This window comes from Ursus arctos, unplaced genomic scaffold (assembly GCF_023065955.2).
Source record: "Ursus arctos isolate Adak ecotype North America unplaced genomic scaffold, UrsArc2.0 scaffold_21, whole genome shotgun sequence".
Lineage (NCBI taxonomy): Eukaryota > Metazoa > Chordata > Mammalia > Carnivora > Ursidae > Ursus > Ursus arctos.
In genome coordinates this window covers 15,514,039-15,539,715 of record NW_026622886.1, presented here as the reverse complement: position 1 = coordinate 15,539,715, position 25,677 = coordinate 15,514,039, and the positions used below count along the sequence as shown (strand labels likewise).

The following is a 25,677-nucleotide window of genomic DNA, read 5'->3' as shown; positions in this document are numbered from 1 at the left end:
AGAGCAAGAAAAGCCTCCTATGCTTGACTGTCATCAGCTATAACCTCTACAAAGTCAGGAGCTTTTAATGTGTCTTCAATTCCCCTTCCACAGAGTAGAAATCAATATAAACTTAAAAAAATCAGTGCTAGTAGTGACTGCTATTAGTAGGAAAAGCTTCAGCAGTAAAGTTGTTTATGCCCTAGCGAAGTGCTAAGGACTGGAAATGCCTTCAGCTTCCAGTTACTTGGGAAGAACCTTGGGGTGCTAAGTCCACGCTGGCGGGCATGAGAAGGAATGATGGTGGGGGAGGGGGACAGGATCTGGCAAGCCATTAGCAAGCGCTTTGTTGGCATGCGTGTGAGACACCACCGCTGTTGCTGCTCATTTAGACCTTCACAGACACCTCAGTAACAAACAGGCCACCGGAGCTGCACAGTCACACAGAGCAACAAGGGAAGAGAGGTGTTTGTCAGGAAGGCCCTGAACAGAAGAAGGTGAGGGCAGAGACCAGAGTAGACCTGGCGTCTACGGCTGTGGGTCCGCTTTCAGGGAAGAACGGACAGTGTAATCCAAGGAGTCACAGAGGCACGTAAGTGTGAGGTCTTGTCGATGAAAGATAGGAAGGAGAAGTGGAGCTGGAGGAGGACAGGCTATTAAGCCAAATGCAAAACAAGACAAAACAAAGCAAACCCCCAAAAAACAAAAACACTGCTGATTAGATGGGAATTGAGTTGAGTTTATTCAATTGTGCATTAATCGCATATTTACTGAGCATCTTCTATGTGTTCCAGGTGTTGGGGATGCAGAGGTGAACATATGTTCCAGTAATGGAGCTGGGCCATTAGCATATAGAAAAATGAGGAGATTCAGGGCTATAAAAACAAACAAACAAACAAACAAACAAACATTCTGGATATCATGAAGGAAACTGATGGAGGGTGGGGAGACATGAGTTTGAGTGGTCAAAGGTGGCGCTGACCCTAGGAGGTGACATTGAGCTGAGATGATGCAGAAGGAGGAAGAAGATGTACATAAAGGGTCCAGGCAGAGGGAACAGCAACAGTAATGGCCCTGAGGTCAGAACACATTTGGAGTTTGCAAAGAATCTGATGATACCCAGTCTGTAATCAGAGCAAGGGCATGTCAGGAAGAAGAAGAAAAAGCAACTGGGTTTGATGATGATCAAGTAGCCGGGCTTCTGGAAAGGTCAGGCTGCAAGTCTTTCTGTTCTGGTCTGAAAGGGACTGAAGTCCCTCTGGGTAAGCTGCTCAGGGCTGTCCTGATACAGACAGCCTGTCAACTCCGACAGCAGCAATCCTATCCTCCCGGCTGTCGTGAGGTACCGCATTGGCTTTGCAGTTGCCTTGCTTTGAATATTCCAATCACACAAGGCCTGCGCCTCCTCTCCCTAAGGGTGGTTTTGATAGTTTCACTACGTGCACAGTGATTTTAAAGCAGGAGATAATGAGGAAATGCGCGGTGTAAGTCAGTGATGTCAATCCCTGACAAGTATCATGACCAAAAAAGTCAGATTCCTGAAGTGACTTCATCTGCCACATCCTGACAGAGTCTGAGGTCTTTCTTGGTAGATGAACACAATATCATCCTATATCTATGGAAATGGTCAAGAATGGGAGTTTTTTCCTAAGCAAAGAAAAATATTAACTCAAGACCTAACTCTATTTTCTTTTTGTGCACTCTTCCCACAATGCCTTGCTTATACCGTACTTCACTAATTTTAAGACACACATTTCCCCCTCATTTTGCCATCTTTGAACTGGTAATGGATCTTACATCAGTGGTGCCTCATAATTGCTGTGGTATGACTGACATCACACGTGCAAGCATTCTTGGTCATAGCTGTTCACACTGTCCACTGAGCCCACTTGCATTGTTGTGACGACACATGGTGAGAATAATGAGCATTTAAGTTGTGTTAAAAAAGATCACACTATATTTTGGGATTAATACGAGCAGTTATTTGGTACTTAGGAAGGTACAAATAGAGAAGGAAGAGGGTAATTTGATATTTGTGAAGCAAATATCTTCACTGGAGAAGAGGCAATTACATCTTTTCTTTAAAAGCAGTAACCATATACATTATGGAGCTGAAGAAAGGAGATATCCATAAATACATGGAGCCGTGCTCTGCTTTGTCGCTGCACTACACGAAGAAAATGACCTATTACCTGCCAGGGAGCTCAACAGTCAGGAGAAACTGACAAAACCCTCTAAATGAATGAGATGTCAAAACTCTACAAGGCTCTTGCGGGGGGTGATGTGTGGGACTGAAACACCATAAGGCACTGTGTCTTAGTTTGACTATCACCATTATTTTTCTTTCTTGGGGACACATAAAATAATTGTGTATCTCATAATAAGTGGCATTTTAGATTATTTAGAACAGAGCAGATGTTTTTATCTTGAGATGTCTAGTGCTGTGCACACACCAGATCTCATTTATCTCATTACATTCAAGGTTCTCTGCAGCCCATTTACAGGTTAGCAAAGATGTGTCTGCATGAAAACTTGTAACTCACCATTGTGTCTCACGCCTATGGTAGACTGAGCAAAACATTCTCAGGGCAACCTGCTAACCTTGGTTAGGGAGCTGAATTTAGTCAAAAGCATCTAAGTGCTTGGCTAGATATGGAGCATGGACCGATGACTGTGAAGTAAATAGCTTTAATGAAAAATAAGATAATTTTGTTAAGGCCATCACTTAAAATTCAAGTTAAGAAGGTCATTGTGTTTTCATGTCTGATTTTGAAAAGTCAGGGCTAAAGGCCCTGAGGTTGGTTGGTTGGTTTGTTTGGCTGAAAGGTGCTCTCAGATCAGCATGAAAAGGCAGATTGGGAGAAGAGTCAGCTGGAAAGCTATGAAACATTTCACAGCCCTGCGGTGGGCAGGTTGTCACTCACTGCGTGTGAAGTCGGTGCTGATTTTTTTTGAGTCCAGAGTCATTCTCTTATTTCTACTCGAGGATACCATCTTAAAGAGGTAGTCAAGCTCCTTGATGGATAGCAGGTCAGTAGCTGAAGACGTGCCGCCTGGCAGGTGGCTGTGGAGGGAGTGCACACCTCTCTGCCCCGAGCCCCAGGCCTCCTGCTTGTTGTACTAGCAGGTTCTCAGGAGAAAAAGGCGTGTGTGAAAGTATGGCCCCATGTAGGGTAAAGAGCACAGAAATGCATTTTGGCCACACTTTGGGCTTTCTCAGGCATAGTTCATAAATATTTATTTCAAATGCAAAGGAGAGCAGAGGTGTTACATACTCCTTTAAATAAATAAATAAAATAAATAAATAAATAAATGTATAATGTATATATTTAAATATAATTTATATAACTGTAAAATGGCTTCTAGACATTTCTACTTGGAGTGTGTAGTAGGTTGTTCAAACTTAACCATGTTGGACAGAACTCTTGATTTCTCCTCCCAGAATTTTCCTCCTAAATACTCCCAATCTCAGGAAACAGCTCAGGCCACAGACTTTTGGCTTATCCTCAATTCCTCTCATTTCTAGTCAATGTCTAATTCACCAGCTCTGTCTCCAGGGGCCATTCTGATTCACTGTCTCCACCACAACTTCAGTGCAAGGCACCATCATCTCTTGCCTGAGCTACTGGGAGAGTCTCGAGCCAGATTTTCACTCTCCCTTTGCTGACACCCCCATATCCCAGGTCTGTCCTTCCCACAGCAGTGAAATGAGTTTTTAAAACATAAACCAAACCATGTCACACTCTCTTACTCTGAACCCTTCCGAAGGCTTCCACTCACACTTCGAATACAACTCCATCCTTCTACATAAGACACATGACCGGGGCATCTTTGACGTCACTTCCTGCCAGCCTTGCCCTGTGCTTCTGCTATGACAGCCACACTGGCTTCCTTCCTGGTCCTCAGATGGACTTCGCATGGTCCTGCCTCAGGGTGTTTGCAGTGGCTGTTCCTTCAGTCTGGACTGCTGATTTTTGCATGGCTTATTCCCACATTTCATTCAGATCTCTGCCCAGATGTCACCTCCTTGGAGAAGTCATTTCTGACTAGCCTCCTTAAGATCTAGTCACTTTCTGTCCCTCTTACCCTGTTTTATGTTTCTTCATCATATGTGCCACAGACAGTTGCCTCTCTTGGGCCCTCCACCATCAAGTAGGTAAAGCTTGACTCTGACAACTTTGCTTCCTGTGGCTCCTTCTTTCTTTCCCCACTCTTCTCCGGCAGTGATGTGGTCTATGAATATTTTTAAGTACCTGTTCTGTGAAGGGCATTGGAGGTGGAATACAGCTGAGCCTACAGGTTCTCAAAGAGTTTGGTGTCTGGCAAGGGTGGGGGTGATAAGGACAAACCCAAATAAATAAAAGGGCTATTATAAGGTTAAGTGTCTTGCCCCAGAGGAAGTAAGGAACCAGCCCTAGAATTTGGCCTATCTCACTCTGAGTCCAGCCTCTTTTCCACCCTGCCACCCAAGTCTGCTTTCCCTCTGGTGCTTTTCTCGGCATTTCTAAATTTGCTCTACAACTCTCTCCTCCTTTCTCTCAATCCAAAGCACCAACTCCTGCACTTCTTGGCGAAGTTCTAGGTCAGCTGATTAATCTGGTTAGTCCACAGGAAGTGAGAATGACTATAGATTCAGTTCTCTCAGGTGGCATTTGCATTGCAACTTACTCTTCTCTGCTGCGCCAGTGTCAAGGAGACATGTGTGAGGGATGGTCTCTTTACCTACTTTTGGAGGAGACTGTGGAGGAAAGGGCACTCTGTGGGGTCTCCTTATTTACTTTGAGACTTTCCATCTTGTCCCGACTCTCTAGGCTTTCAAGGACCAATGCATGAGGTAGGTTGGGCATGGACTTTTCTTTAGTACAATTTCTGAAGGGCAGTGGGTATATAGTTTTGGCATTTGGGAGGTGATAACAGAGCCACCCTCTCTCTCTCTGTATGTGTGCGCACATGTGTGTGGTGGTGATGCGGGATCATTTATGGCAGCGTACCTCAGACATTGCACCCGTGTTCATCTTGAGCAACATATGTAACCAGTGGCTGCCACGAGGAAGAAATGGAGCTACCTTAGGCAGCCATCTAGGCTCAACATTGTTGGAAAATTGCTGTTAGGGCAAGAACATGAGGGAAAAGTTTGTGGGTATTGTATTCATTCTGTTGTTAGATGTGTCTCCATTTCAAGACCAGCCTAGTCCAGCTCCTTTCAGTGTTCAAGACATTTGTGAATGTAAAATAGAAAGGACTTATGGCTTTTCTCACTAAAACCCAACAGTTCCTTTCACACTACTTCATCTGGGTCAGCTGATGCTGTTTTAACAAATGATCGTAAAATGAATGGCGTAAACAACAGAAATTTATTTCTGTTGGCAGTTCTGGAGGCTGGAAGGCTGAGATCAGAGTGCAGCATGGTGGGGTTCTGGTGAGGGCCCTCTTCTGGGTTGGAGACTGCCAGCTTCTGTTGTGTCCTTACGTGGTGGAAGAAGTGAGCTAGCTCTCTGGCTTCTTCTTGTAAGGGCCCTAAGCCCATTCACGAGGGCTCCACCCTCATGACCTAATGACGTCCCAAAGGCTCTACCTCCAAATGCCATGACCTTGGGATTAGGGTTTCAACGTATAAATGTGATGGGGGGTGGGGGGGGAGCAAACATGCAGTGCACTGCAATCTATTAAATGGGAGTGGCAATGGTGTGCATCTCATAAGATTAAGGTGAGATGAAATGTGTCAGCATACGTCAGTGGTAAGCACCCTTGGGTCAGTCAGCAAATATTTATTTGCCACCTACAGTGTGCTAGGCACTGTTCTAAGAGCTGGGGATACAGGCGTAAACAAAATACAGTCTACAATGCTCATGGTGGTTAATAATAAGGCAGAGCCAGGATGAAAATCTTGCTGTCGAGCACAACTCCATAGCACCTCTTATTCATTGAGAGAGAGAAGGTGAATAAGAAACTTGAGATGTTGTGTGAACTGAGAGATTGGACATCAGGAATAAAACCATAGATGTGTGCTTGGAGGCCATCAACTTGAAGGCGCCAGTTGAAGTCTTTCCATAGGTCATATTGTCCAAGAGCCTAGCATTGAAGAGAGGAGATCTGAGGACAAAATCTTGAGCGAGATTGACATTTAATAAAGGGGAAGATGGAGGACAAGGTACTGAAACTCCTACTACTGTACAATTGTTATTATTGTTATTACTCTTGTATCTAGAGGAGGCAACTAACCTAAGAAACTACATTCAATTAAAAAAATTTGTTGTTAAGGTAATCATAGAACTGACATCCCTTCACCTTCACATATTCTATTGGTGAAAAGCAAGTCATAAGTTCTACCTGCACTCAAAGGGAGGTGATTAGATAAGGATATGACTTATTAGGAACCATTCTAGGGTGTGTTCATAAATTCATTATTTTTTTTGTTGTCTATCTTTTATTATTGAATATGACAGTTCTTTATACATTCTGGAGGTACTTTTTAAAATTAAATATATAATTTCCTCCCTCCTCCAAAATATCTGTTGCATACTTACTCTGAGCAAAGAGTTGGTGTACAACAAGTACTTGAGCAAGGCATGAGAATGATTTTCCACTAGGCAAATACTTTAGGATTTAATTTGCTAAAATAATTTAGTTTCATGGCCAATTAATTCACCAATTTTTCATCTTTTATAGATCCAGCAAATCCATTATTATATGGCATATTTATCATCCAGGTTACTATCCTCTACTTGTTAAATATTGGTGTGGGGGGGGTCCTGTCCCCAACTTTTGCATACATCTAAGCCCTGGGTCCATTAGTATAGTACCCTATCCATTTTTTTCCTGTGGGCCCCCACACTTTAGCACCACTAATCATTTTAGATTTTCTGAGATGGTTCCGATTTCATGTATTCTGATTGGAGACTTAGAAACAATGATAAGAGCATCCATACTTCTAAAATTCTCTCTTCTCTAATCAAAACTTCTCTTTTGTACAGAATTGATTGCACTAGTCTCAGTTTTTCATTCTGACCTGCATCCAAGCCATTTACTCTGCATTTTTAGCTCATCCTGTCAAGAGGTGAACTCTGGCCTCCCCTCTCAACTTAATTCTGAGTTGGTCATATAACTTCCTTTGGCCATCCATGAGCAGATATGATGTGAGCAGAGGCTTGAAAATGGGCTTGCACATTTTTGTTTCTTTCTCTCTGTCTTTGCCCTAGGACATGCCAGGGAGAGCGTGTTAGAGGATGGGGCACCTGGAGTAGAGCCAGCTTGCCCCAGTTGTCTCAGCTGACACTACCTCGATGGGCAGACCAGAGCCAACTGCCAGATGTGAAGGGAGCCAGCTGAGATCAGAAGAAATTTAGAGCCAAGTCCAGCCTAAATTACTGACCCACAGACTTGTGAGCTAAACAAGTGCTTATTGCTTTAAGCCACTGCAATTTCAGACAGATTGTTGCATAGCATTGCTGTGGCAATGGATAACTGATAATGCATCCCACAAATCTGGGGAGCTTGGAAGCTGCCCCTCCATTTGGCTGCCATGAAACAAAGATCGAGTACCTTCTATTTGCAAGAGCATTGTGCAAAATGCTCTACTAGGTTATTTTAGTTAATCCTGAAAACAATATTACCTAGAAGATAGATAATATTATTATTCAAATTTTATTTTATTTTATTTTTTTAAAAGATTTTATTTATTTATTTGATAGAGACAGCCAGTGAGAGAGGGAACACAAGCAGGGGGAGTGGGAGAGGAAGAAGCAGGCTCCCAGCGGAGGAGCCTGATGTGGGGCTCGATCCCAGAATCCCGGGATCACGCCCTGAGCTGAAGGCAGACGCTTAACGACTGCGCCACCCAGGCGCCCCATATTATTCAAATTTTAGAGGCAAGGAAATTTTAGAGGGAAGCTTAGAGAAGGTTAAGTGACTTGCGTAAGGTAGCTAAATGATCAGAAATAAAATGGGCAGTTAAACCCTGGAAGACTGCTTTTAGAGCCTCTATGCTTTTACTATTGATGCTTACTGCTTACTCTCCTGGTCCCCCCATCTCACCTTTTCTCCTGCCCACCTCCACCCCCTTCAGGAGAAGACCCTGTGTTCCAATTTGGGAAGCAGGAACCACTTTTATATTTAGTTCCCCTTAATACTACTTTCTTACATCTAGTGTAAATGTCCATCTTTCCCATTAGTCTGGAAGTTCTTTTAAGGGTAAAGCCTATGAAATACTTATTGTATTTTCTCCCACAGCTACCATGAAATAGAATTTTTAAAAAGATAATGATCCTATTTAAGTTTTAGAAAATCTAATATCCCCCAAAGCAGTTTATACCAAAGTAAGACTCTACTAGAAAATATACATATTTTTATGTTAAACACATGCACACATGCACGTATTTATAAGGACACTGTTATCCTAAATTAATCTAATTGGTGGAATGCACAGTAGACGGTTTTTCCCATTTTGTTACACAGTTTTAGGCATACGGTGTTTGAATTTGGTGTTTGATGTCTACAAAATTAAAACTCTTCTGTTTCATGTTTTATTATATTATTTATTCACAGGGATTGATATAAAACTGGCACTGAATTTGCAATTAGTTTCTGCATTTAAGGAATTGTTTTAAGATTTAGTCACTTGCTATGTACTTTAGGTATGCTGCCACCAGGTGGCGGCAGGGTGCCAGGCATAAGGTTTGTACAGTAAGGCATGTACATGCTTTCTGAGGTTCAAGGTAATAACTTTTTGCTTGAGTTCAAAAATAATTTGAGATCACAATACTCAACTTAACATAATATATCTCTTTAGCAAAACAGCTAGACTTAAACTCTAAATCAACCTTAAACATCTTAAAAAGCAGATATAAATCCCAAGCTACAAAATCACCTACTTAATATCTCTCCTTCCCAGCTTTTCGAATTATTTTCATAGTGGGCTGATTCTAACACTAATCTTATATACATACTTTAGTAAAAATGTTAATCTTTATTATTTACTCTGAGCCTTTATTTATTGTCACTCTCTTCTATCATAGCTCATTATGTCAGGCTTCAAAATTCCTAATAATTATCTTTAAACAAAAATATCTCTTCAGCTTCCATTTCCTCTAAGAAGACAGAGGTTTATCCTTTCGGTATGATCTCAGATCTCTTCCCAAGGAAGACCCAAAAGCATTTCTCCATCAGGATAGCACAAAAAGTGTATTTGCATTTTATGGAGGATTTTGTCCTTTGTATTTTCTGCACTATAGGAATAATCCATTAAAATTTTTCCCCTCTCAAAGCTCCTAGAAGCGTAGGAACAATTTACTGTATTTATCTATTTAACTGCAACATACACGATCTCCTTAGCAACAAGCTCTGCCCTAAATATCTCCAAAGAGTTCTTAAAGAAACAAAAGTCCTCAAACCGTATTAGAAATCTGAGTGAAATGCAGAATAAAAAGTTAACTGACTTCATTATAATTAATAATACTATATATTTAAAAGAAGCAATTTCAATGTAAAGAAAATGCCAACTATTTCAAAAAGCAGTCAGAAGTTCCCACTCTTACAGATCATCAAGCTGAAATTTTGCAACAGGGTTTAAGGGTTTAAGATTAGGGACGATAAATTGAGAATGAGTACATCCCTAACCTCTGAGCCACTCCCCTGCTCTGACCTAAGGTGTTCTGTTTCAAGAATAAGGAGGAGTGTGTGGCTGAAAGTCAAGGGTCAAAGCTGTGTAGTTGGGGGAAAAAACAAAAGAAATTAGTAATTCTGTACCTAAGCGTTGTCAGGGGGAAAAAGTTGGGGCAAGATCTTCAGCAGCTTTATCCTGAATGTTGCTACGGGAGCTGAGAGAGTCATTGTACCTGACATGCACCCACTCCAGGAGTGCAGATTTGAGCAGCACTAAGCAATGAGGGTTTAGGCAGGGCTGGCAGGGAAAGATGATACCTGTTGGGAGAAAGGATGTTGAGAGGGGTTGGAGTTGGGAAGGGGGCAAGAGAGAGGATGAGCAGTGATTCCTAGAGACCAGACTTTGCACGTTCGACAGGGCTTTCTAGGTTCCAGCAGGTGAGCACCGAGAGCAAGAAACAAATGGCACATAAGCTGTGAGAGCAGGCTCCAAGGGAGCTGGTCAGCTCCCAGCCTAACGCTGGGAGACAGAGCTGCGGAAGAGAGAATGAAAGAGAGGCAAAAGAACAATAAAAGAGGGAGGGAAGAGAAAGGGCTGGGTAATCAAAAGCTCTCATGTGATTTTTGAGTCTCACAGAAAACCTATGAAGCCAGTGGGGGTGGATACTGTTATTTTCTATTTATCAATGAGAAACTGAGGCCCAGAGGTGGTAAGTGATGGAAGGTCCCATACTGAGTGGTAGATATAGGACTCCAAGTTAAGTGACCTGATTTCAAGGTACAGATGAAAGAAGAGAGGGCGCATTTGAAACACGGGCACACATCATATGTCCTACCTTTACTTTATAAACAGTAAGTACATTTTTTTACATAACCAGGGCTTAGCCTTGTAAGGGTCAAACTGAAAAGTTTTAGCCACTATAAAAAGCATTTCTGAAACGTATTTTATTTGTTCTAACTTCCTTTAAGTACTGACTATAATTTACCCTCTTCTTGATGTGTAGGGATATAACAATGAAAATCGACTCTATATTTATGTACTTCCAACTGAGGGATACTCTCAGGTTCTAAGGAGACACGCAGGCTTTATTCCTGTCATGCCTAACACATTTGTGGCTTGAAAAACTGTATAGCAGAATTGGCTGACTCAGCTCCTTGCCTCCTAGTCAGCTCTTCCTTCTTGAGAGTGTTGGCTTCTGGCCCCTACCTACTCTTCTGATCATGTCATTCTCCTGATTAAAATCCTTAATGGCTCCCCCTGATTATAGCAGTGGTTTTCCCCCCAGGCAGCACATTAAAATCACCTGGGAGCTTTTAAAAAACTCCCATTGCCCAGATGCCATCACCAAAGATTTCGATTCAATTGTTTAGCTGTGGGCTCTAGTTTATAGAGATTACCAAAAGTAGCATGGGTTTGGGCTTCTGCCCAAGATGGATTAAAAGGGATTGTATTTATCCCCACCCTGCTTTCACCTGAAACAACTAAAAATCCCGACACAGTATATGAAACATTGATTTTTAAGACATTGGAATGAAACAATGAAGGACATTGATCCCTGACAGATGAGAAACAAACAAAGAGAGACCTACAGTTGCCCCAGTTTACCACCTTGAGAGAATTTCCAGGCCATGGTGCAGAAGGTGGAACCCCGGGAGCCTGAAAGACTCTTTGAATTGAGAGGATGGAGGTGAGGGTCTAGGGAGACTGAAGGGGCTGCAGTGTTCTGAATAGAGTACTAAAGAAGAGAAAGTACTGATCAGCACATGCATATGAGGAAACTGAGGCCAGATCAAACAAAACAAAACAAAACAAAACAAAACAAAACAAAACAAAACAAAACTACCTGAAAATATTAGTGGGAATAGGACATAGACTTCAAAGGTAGTAGTTTGCACTATTCAGACTGGGAAATCTGGAAACTCACAGGCCATTGTTAGAAGACTCAGAGGCATCTTGTCTCAGTAGTGGAAGTATTAGCCATAGACTAAACGATGCTCCGGCTTGCTTGACAAATTTTCAAAGCAAGATCTGAAAGGATCAGAGTATATCCAAGGAGCTTTTCTACGTCCCAGAACAAAGCTCAAGAATATTTACAGGAATACAAAAATATCCAGCACCCAACAAAGTAAAATTAATAATGTCTGGCATGCAATAAAAACCACCAGGCATGCCAAAAACAACGAGGAGAAAAAGCAATCAACTGAAACCAATTCAAAACTGACACAGATATTAGAATTAGAAGACGAGGGCATTAAAACAGTTATTATAACTGCGCTCCATATGTTCAATAAGTTAGAGGAAAGATTGAGCATGTTAAATAGAGATATGAAAAAATGTAAAAAAGACTCATGTCTAACTTCTAAAGATTAAAACTATAATCACGGAGATAAAAAATACCCTGGGTGTTAATAATGGCAGATTAGATATTACAAGAAGAAAAGATTAGTGAACATGAAGTCATACAATAGGAACCATCCAAATGAATCAGAGAGAAAAGATATTGAAAGAAATGAACAGAGCATTGATGAGCTGTGGCCCAACTTCAAATAGTCTAATATACATATGATTGGAGTTTCCAAAGCAGAGGAGAGAGAATGTGGGACAGAAAATAATATTTTAAATAATGGCCATGGAGAAGCCACTATTGAAAACAGTATGGCTGTTCTACAAAAATTTAGCAATAGAATTACTATATGACTGTAATCCAACTTGTAGTTATATATCCAAAAGAACTGAAAACAGCACCTTGAGGAGATATTTGCACACTGTTCATTGTGGCATTGTCCATAATATTCAAAAGGTGGAAGCAATCTAAATGTCTATCAACAGATGAATGGATAAAGAAAATGTGTTATATACATACAATGGATATTATTCAGCCTTAAAAAGAAGGAAATCCTGTCATAGGCCATGACATGGATGAACTTTGAGGACATTATGCTAAGAGAAATAAGCTAGTCTTAAAAGACAGACGCCGCATGATACCACTCATGTGAGGCATCTAGAGTAGCAGTCAAACTCTTAGGAACAGAAGACAAAATGGTGGTTGCAAGGAGTGAGGAGAGGGGAAACAGGGGAATTGTTCAATGGACATAGATTCAGTTTTGCAAGATGAAAAGTTCTAGAGATCTGTTGCACAACTATGTGCGTAAACACCACTGTACTTACATAAAGAGGCTTAACATGGCAAATTTTATGTGTTTTTGGCTACAATAGAAATGCCATGGTGATGATTGCATAACTATGAATATACTAAAAATGATCGAATTGTACACTAAAAATGAGCAAATTGTATGATTTGTGAGTTATAGCTCAAAAAAGCCATTAAAACAAGTTCAGGATGTTGCACAGTGATGAAAGAGAATTCGCTGTCCTAAAACCTCGTGCAATGTGCTGCAGACCAAAGAAGCCCCGTGCAAGAACATATGCACAAAAGTGAGTGCACTGAACTCTGCTCTTAAAAACACTAGTGACTGGAAGGGGCCTTTTAGGTGCTGGCAATTTTCCATTTCTTGTTCTGGGAGCTAGTTACAGGTGTGTAACTTTTTGATGAAAATTCACTAAGCAATACATTTATGATTTATATGGATTTTTGTGTGTATACTTCTAGAAAAAAAAGTTTTGAAAAGTTGAAGGAAAAAATATAAGAATTTAATGGGAAACCTAAAAAAATAAATAAGAGAATGACCAAAAATTTTCCAAAGTCAATGAAAATTATAGACCTCATATCTAAGAAAGTCAAAAATAATTTATACACAGGAAACATGAGGAAAATGACATCAAGTTTCATCATAATCAAATTGTTCAAAACCAGTAATAAAAAGAACACTCTTAGGTGCAGAGGAAAAAAAAAAAAAAAGACAAGTTATATACAGAGGAAGAGCAACAACAACAGAACCCAAAAGAGAAAGGATAACAGCAGATGTCTCCTTAGAAATAATGCAGGAGAGGGGATGGTGGATCCCCATCTCTGAAGGACTGTTACACTAGAATTCTATACTCAGCAAAAACAGCTTTGGAAAATCAAGTCTTTTTACCAGCAGCCCACACTATAAAAAATGTTAAAGGAAGAGCTTGTGCAGGGGAATGATGGCAGGTGGAAATACAGTTATACATGAAGGAATGAAGAGCAGAGATGGCTTCGTGGGTTGTATGATGTATGAGGTTACACAAGGACCTGCCCTTTGAAGGAATCTGTGCTTGGTTTAACGCTCTGCTGTCCTTGTTTTAAAATCTTTTAATAATTTTTGAACAAAGCGTCCCATATTTTCATTTTCCATTGGACCCTCAAACTATGAAGAATTAATAATGGTCCTAATGAAGATTACTGTGCAGCCCACGAGTGTAGGGGAGAAGGCTGAATGCTGTGCTTGGCTTAGGTCAAATGTTCAGGCACAGAAGACTATAGGAGGCTTCTTCAGAGGAAATTAGGAATGCTTTCATTTTAGTCAGGAAAAGAGTGAATGACATCTGGTGGGGGAGGGGAAGAAAACAAACAACAGTTGTCCACTCAAATAACTTTTTTTTTAAGGTAGACATTTCTAGATAGAACACGATTTTCCTTTTTGTACAGAGGTGGTTCATAAATGGCTCTAATCAGAGGGTTTTAGTTCTTCATGTAATTCGTTTGTTGCTGAGTGCTCTCTTCAGGCCCAAATACCGTGTTTAGTTTCTGTGTGTGTGTGTGTGGGGGGGGGGGGGGATACTAATTCTGGCATCAACACTTCAATAATGCCTATTCCATCATATTGACCCTGAGGCACTGCAAATATGTAAATGTACTTTGGATGCAAAAGAACAGCTATATTGCCTGCAGTGAGTTCTCATGGTTCGGTGTATCCTAGGTAGTATAATTCGATTTCAGTGTAGGTCAAGGCTCCAAAGTTGAGAGCAGCATGATAGGTGCGGATATGCAGAATATGCTGAAAGATAGTGGAACCAATAGCGCCAGTGTTAGCCCATCTCCACTCCCCAGGCCAGGGAGGAAAGGGCTAAAAATCACTGGAAAGTGAGTATTTATTTGCGGATGATTGTTCCTCTCATGTAGGAAGGGAGAAGGGTGCTTTTCCCAAAACTTGAGCCAAAGGAGGGAAGCCTCCAGAGAATCCCTGCAAAAGCTTGCAGTTCAGATGCAGTGAGTGAGGGGGATGGAGTTCGGGGGCTTTGCCTGATAACAGACTGAACGAGTCTGAAGCTCAGAGTTTGTACCTAGCGGCCCTGAAGTCTTGTGAAGAGCCAGCTGTACCCTACAAGGGTGGGAGGGAAACGCTTACCCCCACAGAGAATTTATAGTTTGTTCTACACTTGAATACTCCTATCCAGTTATTTAGTTAAAGCCTTTGGCTTTGATTAAAGTTGTTAACATTTGAAGTGTTGAACGAGGTAGCCTCCCTGATGTGGAAAAATGAATGTTTTTCTCATTTATTAATGTCCTATAGTGAAGGCATAACCTTTTACTTAAAATAATTGGTTTGGAAATGGAATTATAAAATTTATCTTCCCCTTACATTCCCTGCAATTTGTGAATTTGCTCATTATTCTTGAGTATGAGTTACCATTTCCCTTTATCTGATACATGTACACAGACACAGACACCCATACTCAGGTGCACAGTGCAAACAAGACTTTTAGGGAGTAAATTTAATAGCAGTTACAGCAATGAGAGTAGGGTAGATAGGAGTGATAGTTTATAATGCTGATCATGAAATAAAAAGCAAAGCAAGTAATGAGTCTGAATTTGATACCGATACTGTATTTCTACAGCATTTTAAAGCCAATAAAGTCACACAATTAGAGATTCAACACAAAATTAGGATGTTAAATTTTAAAGATATTTAGTACCTCTCTAAGTGATTAGATTATCACAAAATTTCTCTGGAAAGGTAGAAATTAAATCAACAACATTGAGAAAAAAAAACAAAACACAACAACAACCAAAAAACCGAAACCAGAAAAATCTGACAGTCCTAAATGAAAAAGTAATGTAAGTATAGCTTCAGGAGCTATTAGGCAAGAAACAAATGATCTTCTAATCAACTTACTGTTGCAAAAATAAGTCAAATGATTTTCATGGGACACATATGGGTATTGCTACCTTAATTATTTTGTTTCTACCCAAAGTTATTTAAAACACAACCAACAACTGTAGTTAGATTTTTAAAACTATTCTTGTACTTAGGAACAGAGAATTAAGAATGTACTAGAGCTGATTTTTATTTTGTTCTTTTGGTGGGGACTTTTTAAAGATTTATTTATTTTAGAGAAAGAGAGAGAGAATGGGATGGGGGTGGGTGGCGGTGGGAAGGGGCAGAGGGAGAAGGACAGTGAGAGAGGGTCTTAAGCAAATTCCACACTGAGCATGGAGCCCTGCATGGGGCTTGAACTCCCGACCCTGGGATCACAACCTGAGCCAAAACCAAGAGTCAAGACACTTAATGGATTGCACCACCCAGGAGCCCTTTGGTGCGTACTTTTATCATTATCAGTACTGTAGGGTGTCATAAGCATTGGCTAGAATTATTTCCTTGGTAAATAATGGTAAAGCCACTGGGAAGAAATTTATGACATGCTCTACACTAAGATTCACACATTAATAAACTGGATAGTGTTCAAATTTATCTCATCTAACCAAAATCCTCTTGGTAGGTACTCAGTGGTAAAATAAATTGTTAAATATTAATATTAATTATTAATTATCATACTTTTTTGGTTGAGGTTATCAATAGCAGTGGGAACTGCTGTGTAAACGTGGTAATACCTTGTATAAGGCCTGAGTAACCTTCTGAGTAAAGAAAATTCATGTACTAAAGCACTGTTAACTAGTCTTTAGCTCTCTCAACAAGCCTTTGGAGATGACTATAATTCAAGCAAGCATCTGCACAGGGAACAATCTGCCTGACAACCTTTCTCAATATATTCATATAACACTAAAATATCAATACAAAAGTAAGAGTAGTATTAATGATGTTATTAATGATAGTAGCAGACACACGCAAAACAAAGCTATTCATAAAAGAGCTTCTGCATATGAAGCATAGATTAGAGAATAAAAAGAACAATTATGGGCATCTAAATTCTCTAAGTCTAGACACACATGGTCTTGTAAAACTTACATCTTAAAAGTTTCTTTCTGCTTGATTTCCACTGCAGAGAATATTGATATTAAGAAATGAGATTTCTACTAATCTGCCTCATCCCTATACTTTGGGTAGTTTTGTGACCAAAATCTTCATTAGGTAATCAAATAAAAATGTTTTTCAAAGGCAATAATGCACTCCACCAAAAAAAGAAAAAAGAAAAAAAAGATCTTTGGGATCTTTTTGAAAAGATTACAATTTCAAATGTATTTGTACTTTTCAAATATCAGTTTGGTATAGTTTTCATTTCTTCATGAAAATACTTTGAATAGACTTACACTCCCTGAGAATGTGTGACTATTTTCAAACATCAAGCAAAATACCCTATGAAATTGGAGGCTTAATCAATACTATTTAATGATGCTAAACATATTTGTAATTACAGCAGCAGCCAGCCTCCTCACCCTCTGCTCTCCTCCCCTCCACCAGGAGACCCCTGTGTCAAAGACAACTCCCCACCTTGCACTTTTCACTTTACATAGAACAACAGTGACTGAAGCCAAATGACTTCCTTAAAATGAGCCACTGTTACAAAGATTCAGGAGGTGAATTTCTCTAAAAAGCTTTGCTCTAAATCAAAGTGACTGCACATTCCCTTCAAGCCAGAAAACAAGTGATGGGTACTTAATATAGAATTACTGGGCCCATATATTATATATGAGATTATTTTATATTTGGATGTCTTCCCTTAGTAGTTGGGAAAAATGAAAGTCTTGAATTTGAGACTAGTCTAAAGCTTTGTAAGCCAGAAGGCACACATTTGTGCCTTTCTTTCATTTTAAAACCCAACAACCCAGAACCAACAAATGTATCACCCTTGTAGCAGTTCTGGCGGGCATAAAAATTTTGTTCTCTGATTTCCAAGTCTAAAGGTACAGATTAATTTTTGTTTATAATAAATATATCTATGGAAGAAATGACTCGCAAAGCCTCCTCAAGAGTGTAAACTTGCCCATAAAGATGTCACAGACTTTAAATTCTATCAGCTTAAGGAAAATATATACTGGGTTGATATTAGATGCAGATGTACTCCAGGGCAGAAGAATTAGCCTCAAGATCTAAGACACAGTGACTATGTTTTCCAGTTCTGATAACAATGCTGTGACAGGTATGACTCATAGGATTGAAGACGGATTGTATTAGCAAATGTAGCTAAAGGGAAAATGCTTGAAGAGTCTGTATGGGTGGAAAAGGCTATTCTTCGGTCCCAACTCACAGCTGGTTGGCATGTGGGTAGTGGTAGATCAGTTCCTGAGCCCTGGCATTAAACCTGGGGCCTCACAGCCTCACTGACCAATGGTCATTGGAGTCATCCACAGGGGACACAGTCCCCCCAGCACTGGGAAAAGTGTTGGTCCAAACTCACATCTTAAACGTTAGCCCCAGCATTTGGATTTTAAGAGACTTCTGGTCCTGCTTCAATGATCCTTGCTTCAAAGAAAACATTTTATAATAGAGTTCTATTGGAATCCCTTCTTTTCAATGAGGGGTTATTGCTAATGCCCATTAAGTGAGTGACTCATGTGCTAAGTATTTGTTCTTCAGTGGGGAACAATATTATTCAGAAGACGTTATACAGAGATATTTGTCAAGTTGTATAATTGACTAGAATGTCACTTAACTGAAAACATGTTTGTTTGATATATGGAAGGTCTCCCTTTAACAAATGGCTAACTGTAGCCATCAGATGAGTACTGGATTCTCGGTGGAGAACTAAAATTTCCTGGAGGCAACCAGAATGCAACACATTCTCCTTGAGTTCCACTGTGTTGCCACGCAGGCTAAGAACAAAATTAATCAGAGGCTTTCAGTCAGACAGTGAGTTTCTGCTGAAATAATGATAGCTTTTGTGAGGGAGTAAGGACAGAAAGCAAAGAGTAACTGATGGCAAATTAGAAGAAGGAGCCAAGAATTTGTCCATTTACTGTGATTTTTAGATCAAAGGACAGTTTTTATGAGATGTTCTAGAAAAGATATTATTTTTAAGACAGACTTTTAAAAGCAAAGAAGAGTTAATTACTACAAATAACAATAATTTAAAATAATTAATGGCATGCAATCCACAACGACTGGACTTGTAGCGAGAAAGTGGCATAAAGAGTAGAACGAATCTCTTTTGAACCGGCAGAAATTTATTTGCTTTATCTTTCAGGTTATGAGTGCTTTTTAAAGTTTTAGGATATAAAATTTAAATCTAAGAAATTCTCTAAAAGATTAAATGATTTTTCACTCATTTTGGGAAAGAAATGTTCAGGATGCCAATTACAATGTGAAGGCATGATAATTACATGTTACCTCTTCATTCTTTCATTCCTTGATGCCATTGGACATAAACAAGCAGTAAAAATGAAATAAGTAAAATATCAGTATTAAAACTATTTATGCAGATCTAGTTGATTTCTTTGGGCTTGAATACATGGCAACACATGTTGGCCAGTTTTTATAGAAAACCTATGCCAAGTATATAAATAAAACAGAGACGACTTAAGATTAGATATAAGCTCTGGATAATAAAATTTTGATATTATAGCAGTCTATTTAATTAGAAGAAAAGCAATGTCTTCAAGAATGGTGTTTATATATGCAGCCAGGGATTAGAGACAAGGAAACATAATAGAGATAGGGAACTAAAAATGAGAACTCTAATCTTTAACAAGATCAGGATGGGAGCCTATTTGTTATCATGTCCATATCCCAAACTGACTAGATTTACTAAAATGGGAAGCCTCAAAATGCTTGGGAAATTTTCTTGGATAATGCAAAACACCTTGAGAGTCCTCCTAGTTTCCCACATCAAAACTTTAAAAGACAATGACTGTGGAGCTTGACTGGAACCAAGACAGATATATATTTAAAGCAGAAGGCATACCTGTAAATTCCTGATGGATGTTCAAACGGTAACAAAGAAAGAAAACATTACCCACCTACAACAGGAATTTCATTTACCAAGGGTTGAATGGATAAGGTATCTTTAAGAGACCAACTTACGTTAATAAGTTCAACCTCCCAGATTTTTTTCAACAGGTCCATCGATGTGTAGCCATTAATTAGAAAGGCTTTGGTGTAGTCACCTAGCTCAATGGAATCCAGCCACTCAGCGACAGAAGTGGGATGATAGCCATCGTGGCCAATGGGTCTCATCTGTAATTAAGAAAATCACATTAGGATGAGGATTACTTCGAGTTCCAACAAACAGAATGTATCTTGCCACTTGGAAATTTATCTGATTTGAAGCAACAGATCTTTTTGGATAAGAAAATAAGGAAAAACAAAATGCTTTACACACAATTCTAAGTCACTAATAATTTTCACACCGAATTGGTTTTCAAAAATGCACCCAAGAATTTCTGATTTAGCTGCTACACCAACTTCATATTTGAGAAAACGAAATATGTCAAACTTCTGTTATAGACATTATTGACATTCTGTTGGGTGAAATTTAAAATCATGGCAGTTGAACAGTATTAAATTTAATGCTGAAGGCACAAGGAACTGCACTCCCAAAATGTAGATGATAATTCTCATATGCACAACATCAAAGCATGTGAAAATACTGCACGACTCAAACACCCAAAGGAATTCATGCTTATGCAAGACATGTACTGTAGGTAGTGCAAACATGCTGGAGAAACATACCGCAGTGTTAAAGCCAGTAAAGAAGAGGCTTTTTGGTGTTTAAAGACCATGTGTTCTGCGTAGACTCTACAGTATGTTAGACATGAATAGAGAACTTGCTGGCAGACAGGTTCCTATTTTTTGTCAGCTATATACAGATTTTTTTTTCTTTAGGAGAACAAAGAAGTGTGACAGCAGCATAATGTTTCTGAGTTTAAATTGGAGTGTGAAAGTAATTTAAGCAAGAGAAACTTCTGGGTTTAAAATTTTGTATGATTATTCTAGTCTTTTTAGCTTTTATTTGAAATTTGAGTTGAATTTCTGGTTCTTGGCTTCGCAGTAAGTCACTCCGAAGGCTTGCGCTGCTCTGCATGCCACACTGTGCATCTAGGCTTCCAGTGCTACGGACAGCTGGCGCCTCATCCACTGAGGTGAGCCTTCAGTGCAATTCGCGATGGGAAAAGCACAACTGGGCAAAATACATAGATTTCCCTCCTCCTTCAGATTCAAGGAGATAAATATTAATGTAAATCTAGATGACTCTGATTTGCTCGGAGGAAAGATTAGTCTGGCTGTCAGGGATTCAGATTTTAATGCTAAACATGGTAGGCTTTCTGTCACTATGCAGCGTTCTCATTTTGGAGGTTCTTCTTACTCTTTCATTTTTTTTTTTTTGGATTCGAGGGGTTGGTTGTGGATCAACATCTATGCAAGGAGGGACGAGAAGGAGGGTCAGGCAGACGAGGAGTCAGACTGTGATGGGTCCTGACGAAGCCTCTGTGAATGCAGGGGGAGCTCTGGCACAGGTCATGCTGCTGAGGTCCTGTGCTGGCAGCATGACTGGCCCTTTGTGCCCCACCAATCTCTCTCACCAGACGTGGCTGCCATGGGGAAAGCAGGACTCTAATGAGGCCACCCAGCAGCAGAGGCAGACCCTATAGACGCTGACAGCTAGAGGCTGTCTACTGACCACTCTCCCTCTTTGAAGAGAGAGCCCAGAGGAGCACGTCCATGTCTTTCAGATGACCCTGGACCCAGATTCACCCAAGGTTAACATTTGGCCACATTGCGTTTCTACCTTTTCTCTATACCCACTTCCTCATTCACATGCACACCGCACATATTTTATTTTAGGTGAACCATTGGGAAGACGTTTTTCCCCTGAACCTTTAGCAGACATGATGAAACTTCACCCCTTGAGGCTTCAGCATGCATCTTCTAAGAGCAAGGACATTCTCCTACACAGCCACAGTAGCAGCACACTCAAGAAATCTAACGTTGACCAAATTATATTACCTAATATACAGTCGATACGCAAATTCCCCACAGGTCCCCAAGATAGAATTTGTAGCTGTTTTTTTACCCCCCCTCCTGGACAGGCTTAATCAAAGGTCAAGGCAATTATATTTTTAAGTATTTCTTTTGCCATTTTATCTCCCTTTTCTTCTTCTGGGATTATATTTACTCCTTCATTTTTAAATTACTTTTTCTCCTTTCTTTTTTCCTGTTGTTCCACGCCCCAATCTATTTTCCACTTTGAGGTTTAAATGTCCTCTATTGGGAGCTACAGTATAATTTATCATTTGCATTTGAGTTTAAATGGCATCAGACTTTTGTGTGTCACTTGTACTTTGGACTGACCCATTTTAGCTACTTACTGAACCTTTGTTCAGTAACATTTAACACAATATTTATTCTGCAATAGCTACAAATGTGAGTGACAACTCACAGTTTGTAAAAGGAAGTTTAGTGGCAGTTGCAAATAACTGAATGTTGTGTGTACAATTGGAGATTAGGATCCAAAGCAGAGGCACAAAGTTACTAAGTACCCTCACATACCACGGAGTTATAAAAGTACTGGGGCTAGGGACATTCTCCAGGACTTACGAAGACGTGGTTGAGCAAATGCTACTATCCTGACTAATCATGGCAGCCCAGGAAACTCCCTGAATGCTCCAGTTGACAGAAAGAAATAACTGGAGAAAGGGCAAGAAGGAAAGACGAGAGGCTCACTACAGTTGAAATCAACAGCTTGGCAAGGTCTCACTGTTAGCCATCCAGAACCTGACCACCGCAGCGGCAGATCCTGGGGATGAGCTCAGGGAGCCTTGAGTCAATCCAGGGTAGAGTCAGAGGTCCCATACCAGAGAACTCTGCACTGGGGTCCCCGTAGGTCATGCGAAGCATGTGTGCGCGTGGGCGCGGGCGCGCGCGCGCGCGCGCGCACACACACACACACACACACACACACACACACACACACACACAGAGTCATCACTGGTCACCTGCCACACAGAGGTTGGCTGATGGTCACAGTTAGCCAGTGGTGAGCAGTGGTGGGGATACCAACCAGAGCTCTGCAAAGCAAACCCAATTAGTAGAAATAAGTTTGTTGTTCCTTCCAAACCCTCCTTCTTGCTTCAATGGCAGGGAATTTGGAATCAGAAAAGAGAGAGGTGCCAGTCCCTTGGGGGAAGCCTAAACTTGGGGAGCAGTGGCGGGGAGGAGCAAAGTGAATAAAAGTAGAGGCTTACATGGATTGGAACTGAGTTTTCAATGTTTTACATGACTGGAAAGTTACTGGATGTGTCTGAATGACATTAAAAATTCTAAAGAGAGAAGCAGTTGAACTTGGTTGAAGGCAGGATCAGGAAAAAAGCCCATCAGTATCTGTCTGAATGCAGACTCTCAGTAATCTGTTTCCTCCTGTGAGGCAAGTTCTCCCTGAGCAGCCTTGAGGAGGTGAGAGGGAGGATAAGAGATGGGGGCAAAGTAGAGAGCAAGAGCAAAGAGAACCTGGAAATGAACACACTGCCGTGTGCAGGGGAGTGTTCAGCCAGCCGCTCACTCGATAAATATTTAGTCGGTGCCTGTTCTGAAAGCCGTGGAGCAGGACCGAACAAAACAGTCCGAGTCTCTTCCTCAAGGAAGTTATAACTTGCAATTAAAAACTATGCAAGCGGATGACCAATAAATTATGAAGGCTCTGCATACCTGAGGAGAGGAAAGCATTGGAGCCAAATAAAGTTACAAAATTAACTTGACACGTACTGAATGATATGCAGAATGGTTCCCGTGCTGCACAATAATTTCTTTTGAAGCAATTCTTCCATCTGTTCCTTCATTTCTGTTCCTCCCGCCACCGCCCTGTTTCAGCTCTTGTTAGTGCTTACGAAAACTAACGCATAGCCTTCCACTTGGCCTCCCGCCTTTGGTCCAGCTTCTATGCTGCTGCTGCATTAGTTTTCCAAAAAGCCAGGCTTTTAAGTCAACACTGGCACAAAAACCTCTAGTGGCTCCTTCTTGATAAAAGTGAAAATGTCCTATTCCAGAATTCCAGGGCAACTGAGATCAGGTATGAGCTTATCTTTCCAACTATCCCACACTACTCTGCCATGCGTAGACGGGCACGTGTCTCAACAATGTGTTAAACTGCTAGCCATGCCATGAACATGAACCGTGTGTGCAAGACACTTTTGTATCTTTGCTCATATTATTTTCCACGCTGCTAATGCTTTTGCCTTTATTTCTGTAGTGTGTTTCCAGGATTAGCTTCTCTTCTTGAGCTTTAAGATACAAATTTCCAAACATTTGTAGGATACCTCACATAGATGGCCTATAGCTATCACACAACGTGAGTCAAAACTTTACCTCCTTCCGCTCACAAACTGGCCCTCCCTCTGTGTTTCCAATCTCAGTTAGTGGGGAAGCATCCCATCATTGCCCAAGTAGATTGCTTACTTGGTGAATCATCTTACTTTCCTCTTTCTGTTTTACTATCATATTTAATAAGACCAACAAGTCTCATAAATTTGATTTCAGTCCCCTGCTTCCAAAATGGACTTTGGAATCTGACAGTAGTATCTGCCCCAAGTGTTGTTGTGAATGGTATACGGTATAGAGTAGTAAACTGCCTAGCACAGAACTTTGAATAAAACAGGTCTTCAATAACCCTTAGTTTTCTTCCCTCATCACTGCTTTAAATTAGGCTCATGCTTATTTTATTTATTTGCTTGTTTGTTTGCCCACATTTATCTTGAAATTGCATAATATTGAATCTTTTGTCTGCTAATCTTCTCAACTTCCAATCAAGATTCTTCTTTCCTCTCTCATCCCTTTCTCTTTCCCTCACTACCTTCCTTTTCCATTTTGTTTTATAAAAAGGTTTACGTCTGTTAACTTATTTATACCATCCCAAACCCAGCTGACAGCTACTTTTCAGAAATATATCTAACAAGGTCACTCGAGTAGATGGAATTGTTTCCAATTATTCACGTTCTTCTTGTATTAGAATTATGCCTCTGTACCCTTTGCCAAGAGATCTGCATTGTATCCCACTGTGATTGGAGTTACTTCTCCATCCCACTGATGCTGGCCATGTACTTGCTTGGCCAATGGTACAGGTAGAAGTGTCAGTGTGGCAGTTTTTAGGTGAGGCCTCTCCACTCCTGCGATCTACTCATCCTTTTGCGTTCTTATGCTCTATTACAAGAATAACAAGTGGCTGAACTGTCACACAATCGCTGGTCCCAGGAGCAAGATGAAGACTTGTGGAGCAAACCTAAATGTGAAAGCTTGGAGTCTACCCTGGCTCAGTGGAATTTGGGCAAGTCCAGCTGAAGTTAGATGAACTACAGCTGTCCCACAAACCCACAAGTAAGAAAAATAAATATGTATATTTTTTGTTGCTATAAACCACTGAAATTTTGACATTATGGGGAAAACTGACTAATACAGTCACTCTTTATTTCAAAACCCTTGGTATTTATATAAGTTAGGGTTCTCCAGAGAAATAGAACCAATGGGATGTGTATACACACATACACAAGTCTGAAATCTTGCAAGTCCAAAATCTGCAGGGCAGGCTAGCAGGCTGGAGACCCAGGAAAGAGCTGATGTTGCAGCTCAAGCCTGAGAATGGTCTGGAAGCAGAATTCCCTCTTACTCGTGCAGGACCTCAGTCTTGTTTTTATCCATATAATGGAGGGCTTTACTGCCTGCTTCACTCAGAGCTTGCAGATTTAAATGTTAATTTCATCTAAAAAAATACCTTCATGGAGACATCCTAGACTGGAGTTTGACTGAATATCTGGGTATTGTGGCCTAGCCAAGTTAACACATAAAATAACTCAAACTCTTTAATTTATGAGTCCAAAGTCATCTCCATGAGACTGAGAAAGACTAGGGATGCTGAGCTAAGCTAACATCAACATCCTTCCCAAACTTTCAGGCTGTCATCTAGTAAACATCTATGTCCTACATCCTTGCTAACCCTAAACTATGAAATTCTTTATTTTAGGAGTATAATTTTTTGGGGCATATCCATTTTATAACTACTATACCTCT

General features: G+C 40.4%; 1 protein-coding gene across 6 annotated transcripts in view; it reads right to left on the bottom strand.

The window, feature by feature from the left end:
- ANKS1B (ankyrin repeat and sterile alpha motif domain containing 1B) overlaps window positions 1–25,677 on the bottom strand; it is a 1,053,061-nt gene that overhangs the window by 260,251 nt on the left and 767,133 nt on the right. For all 6 annotated transcript variants that reach the window (XM_044384492.2, XM_044384493.2, XM_044384494.2 and 3 more), the window contains one exon: window positions 19,705–19,857. In XM_044384492.2, the coding sequence (XP_044240427.1) occupies window positions 19,705–19,857 (153 nt within the window). The remainder of the gene's footprint in view (window positions 1–19,704; window positions 19,858–25,677) is intronic.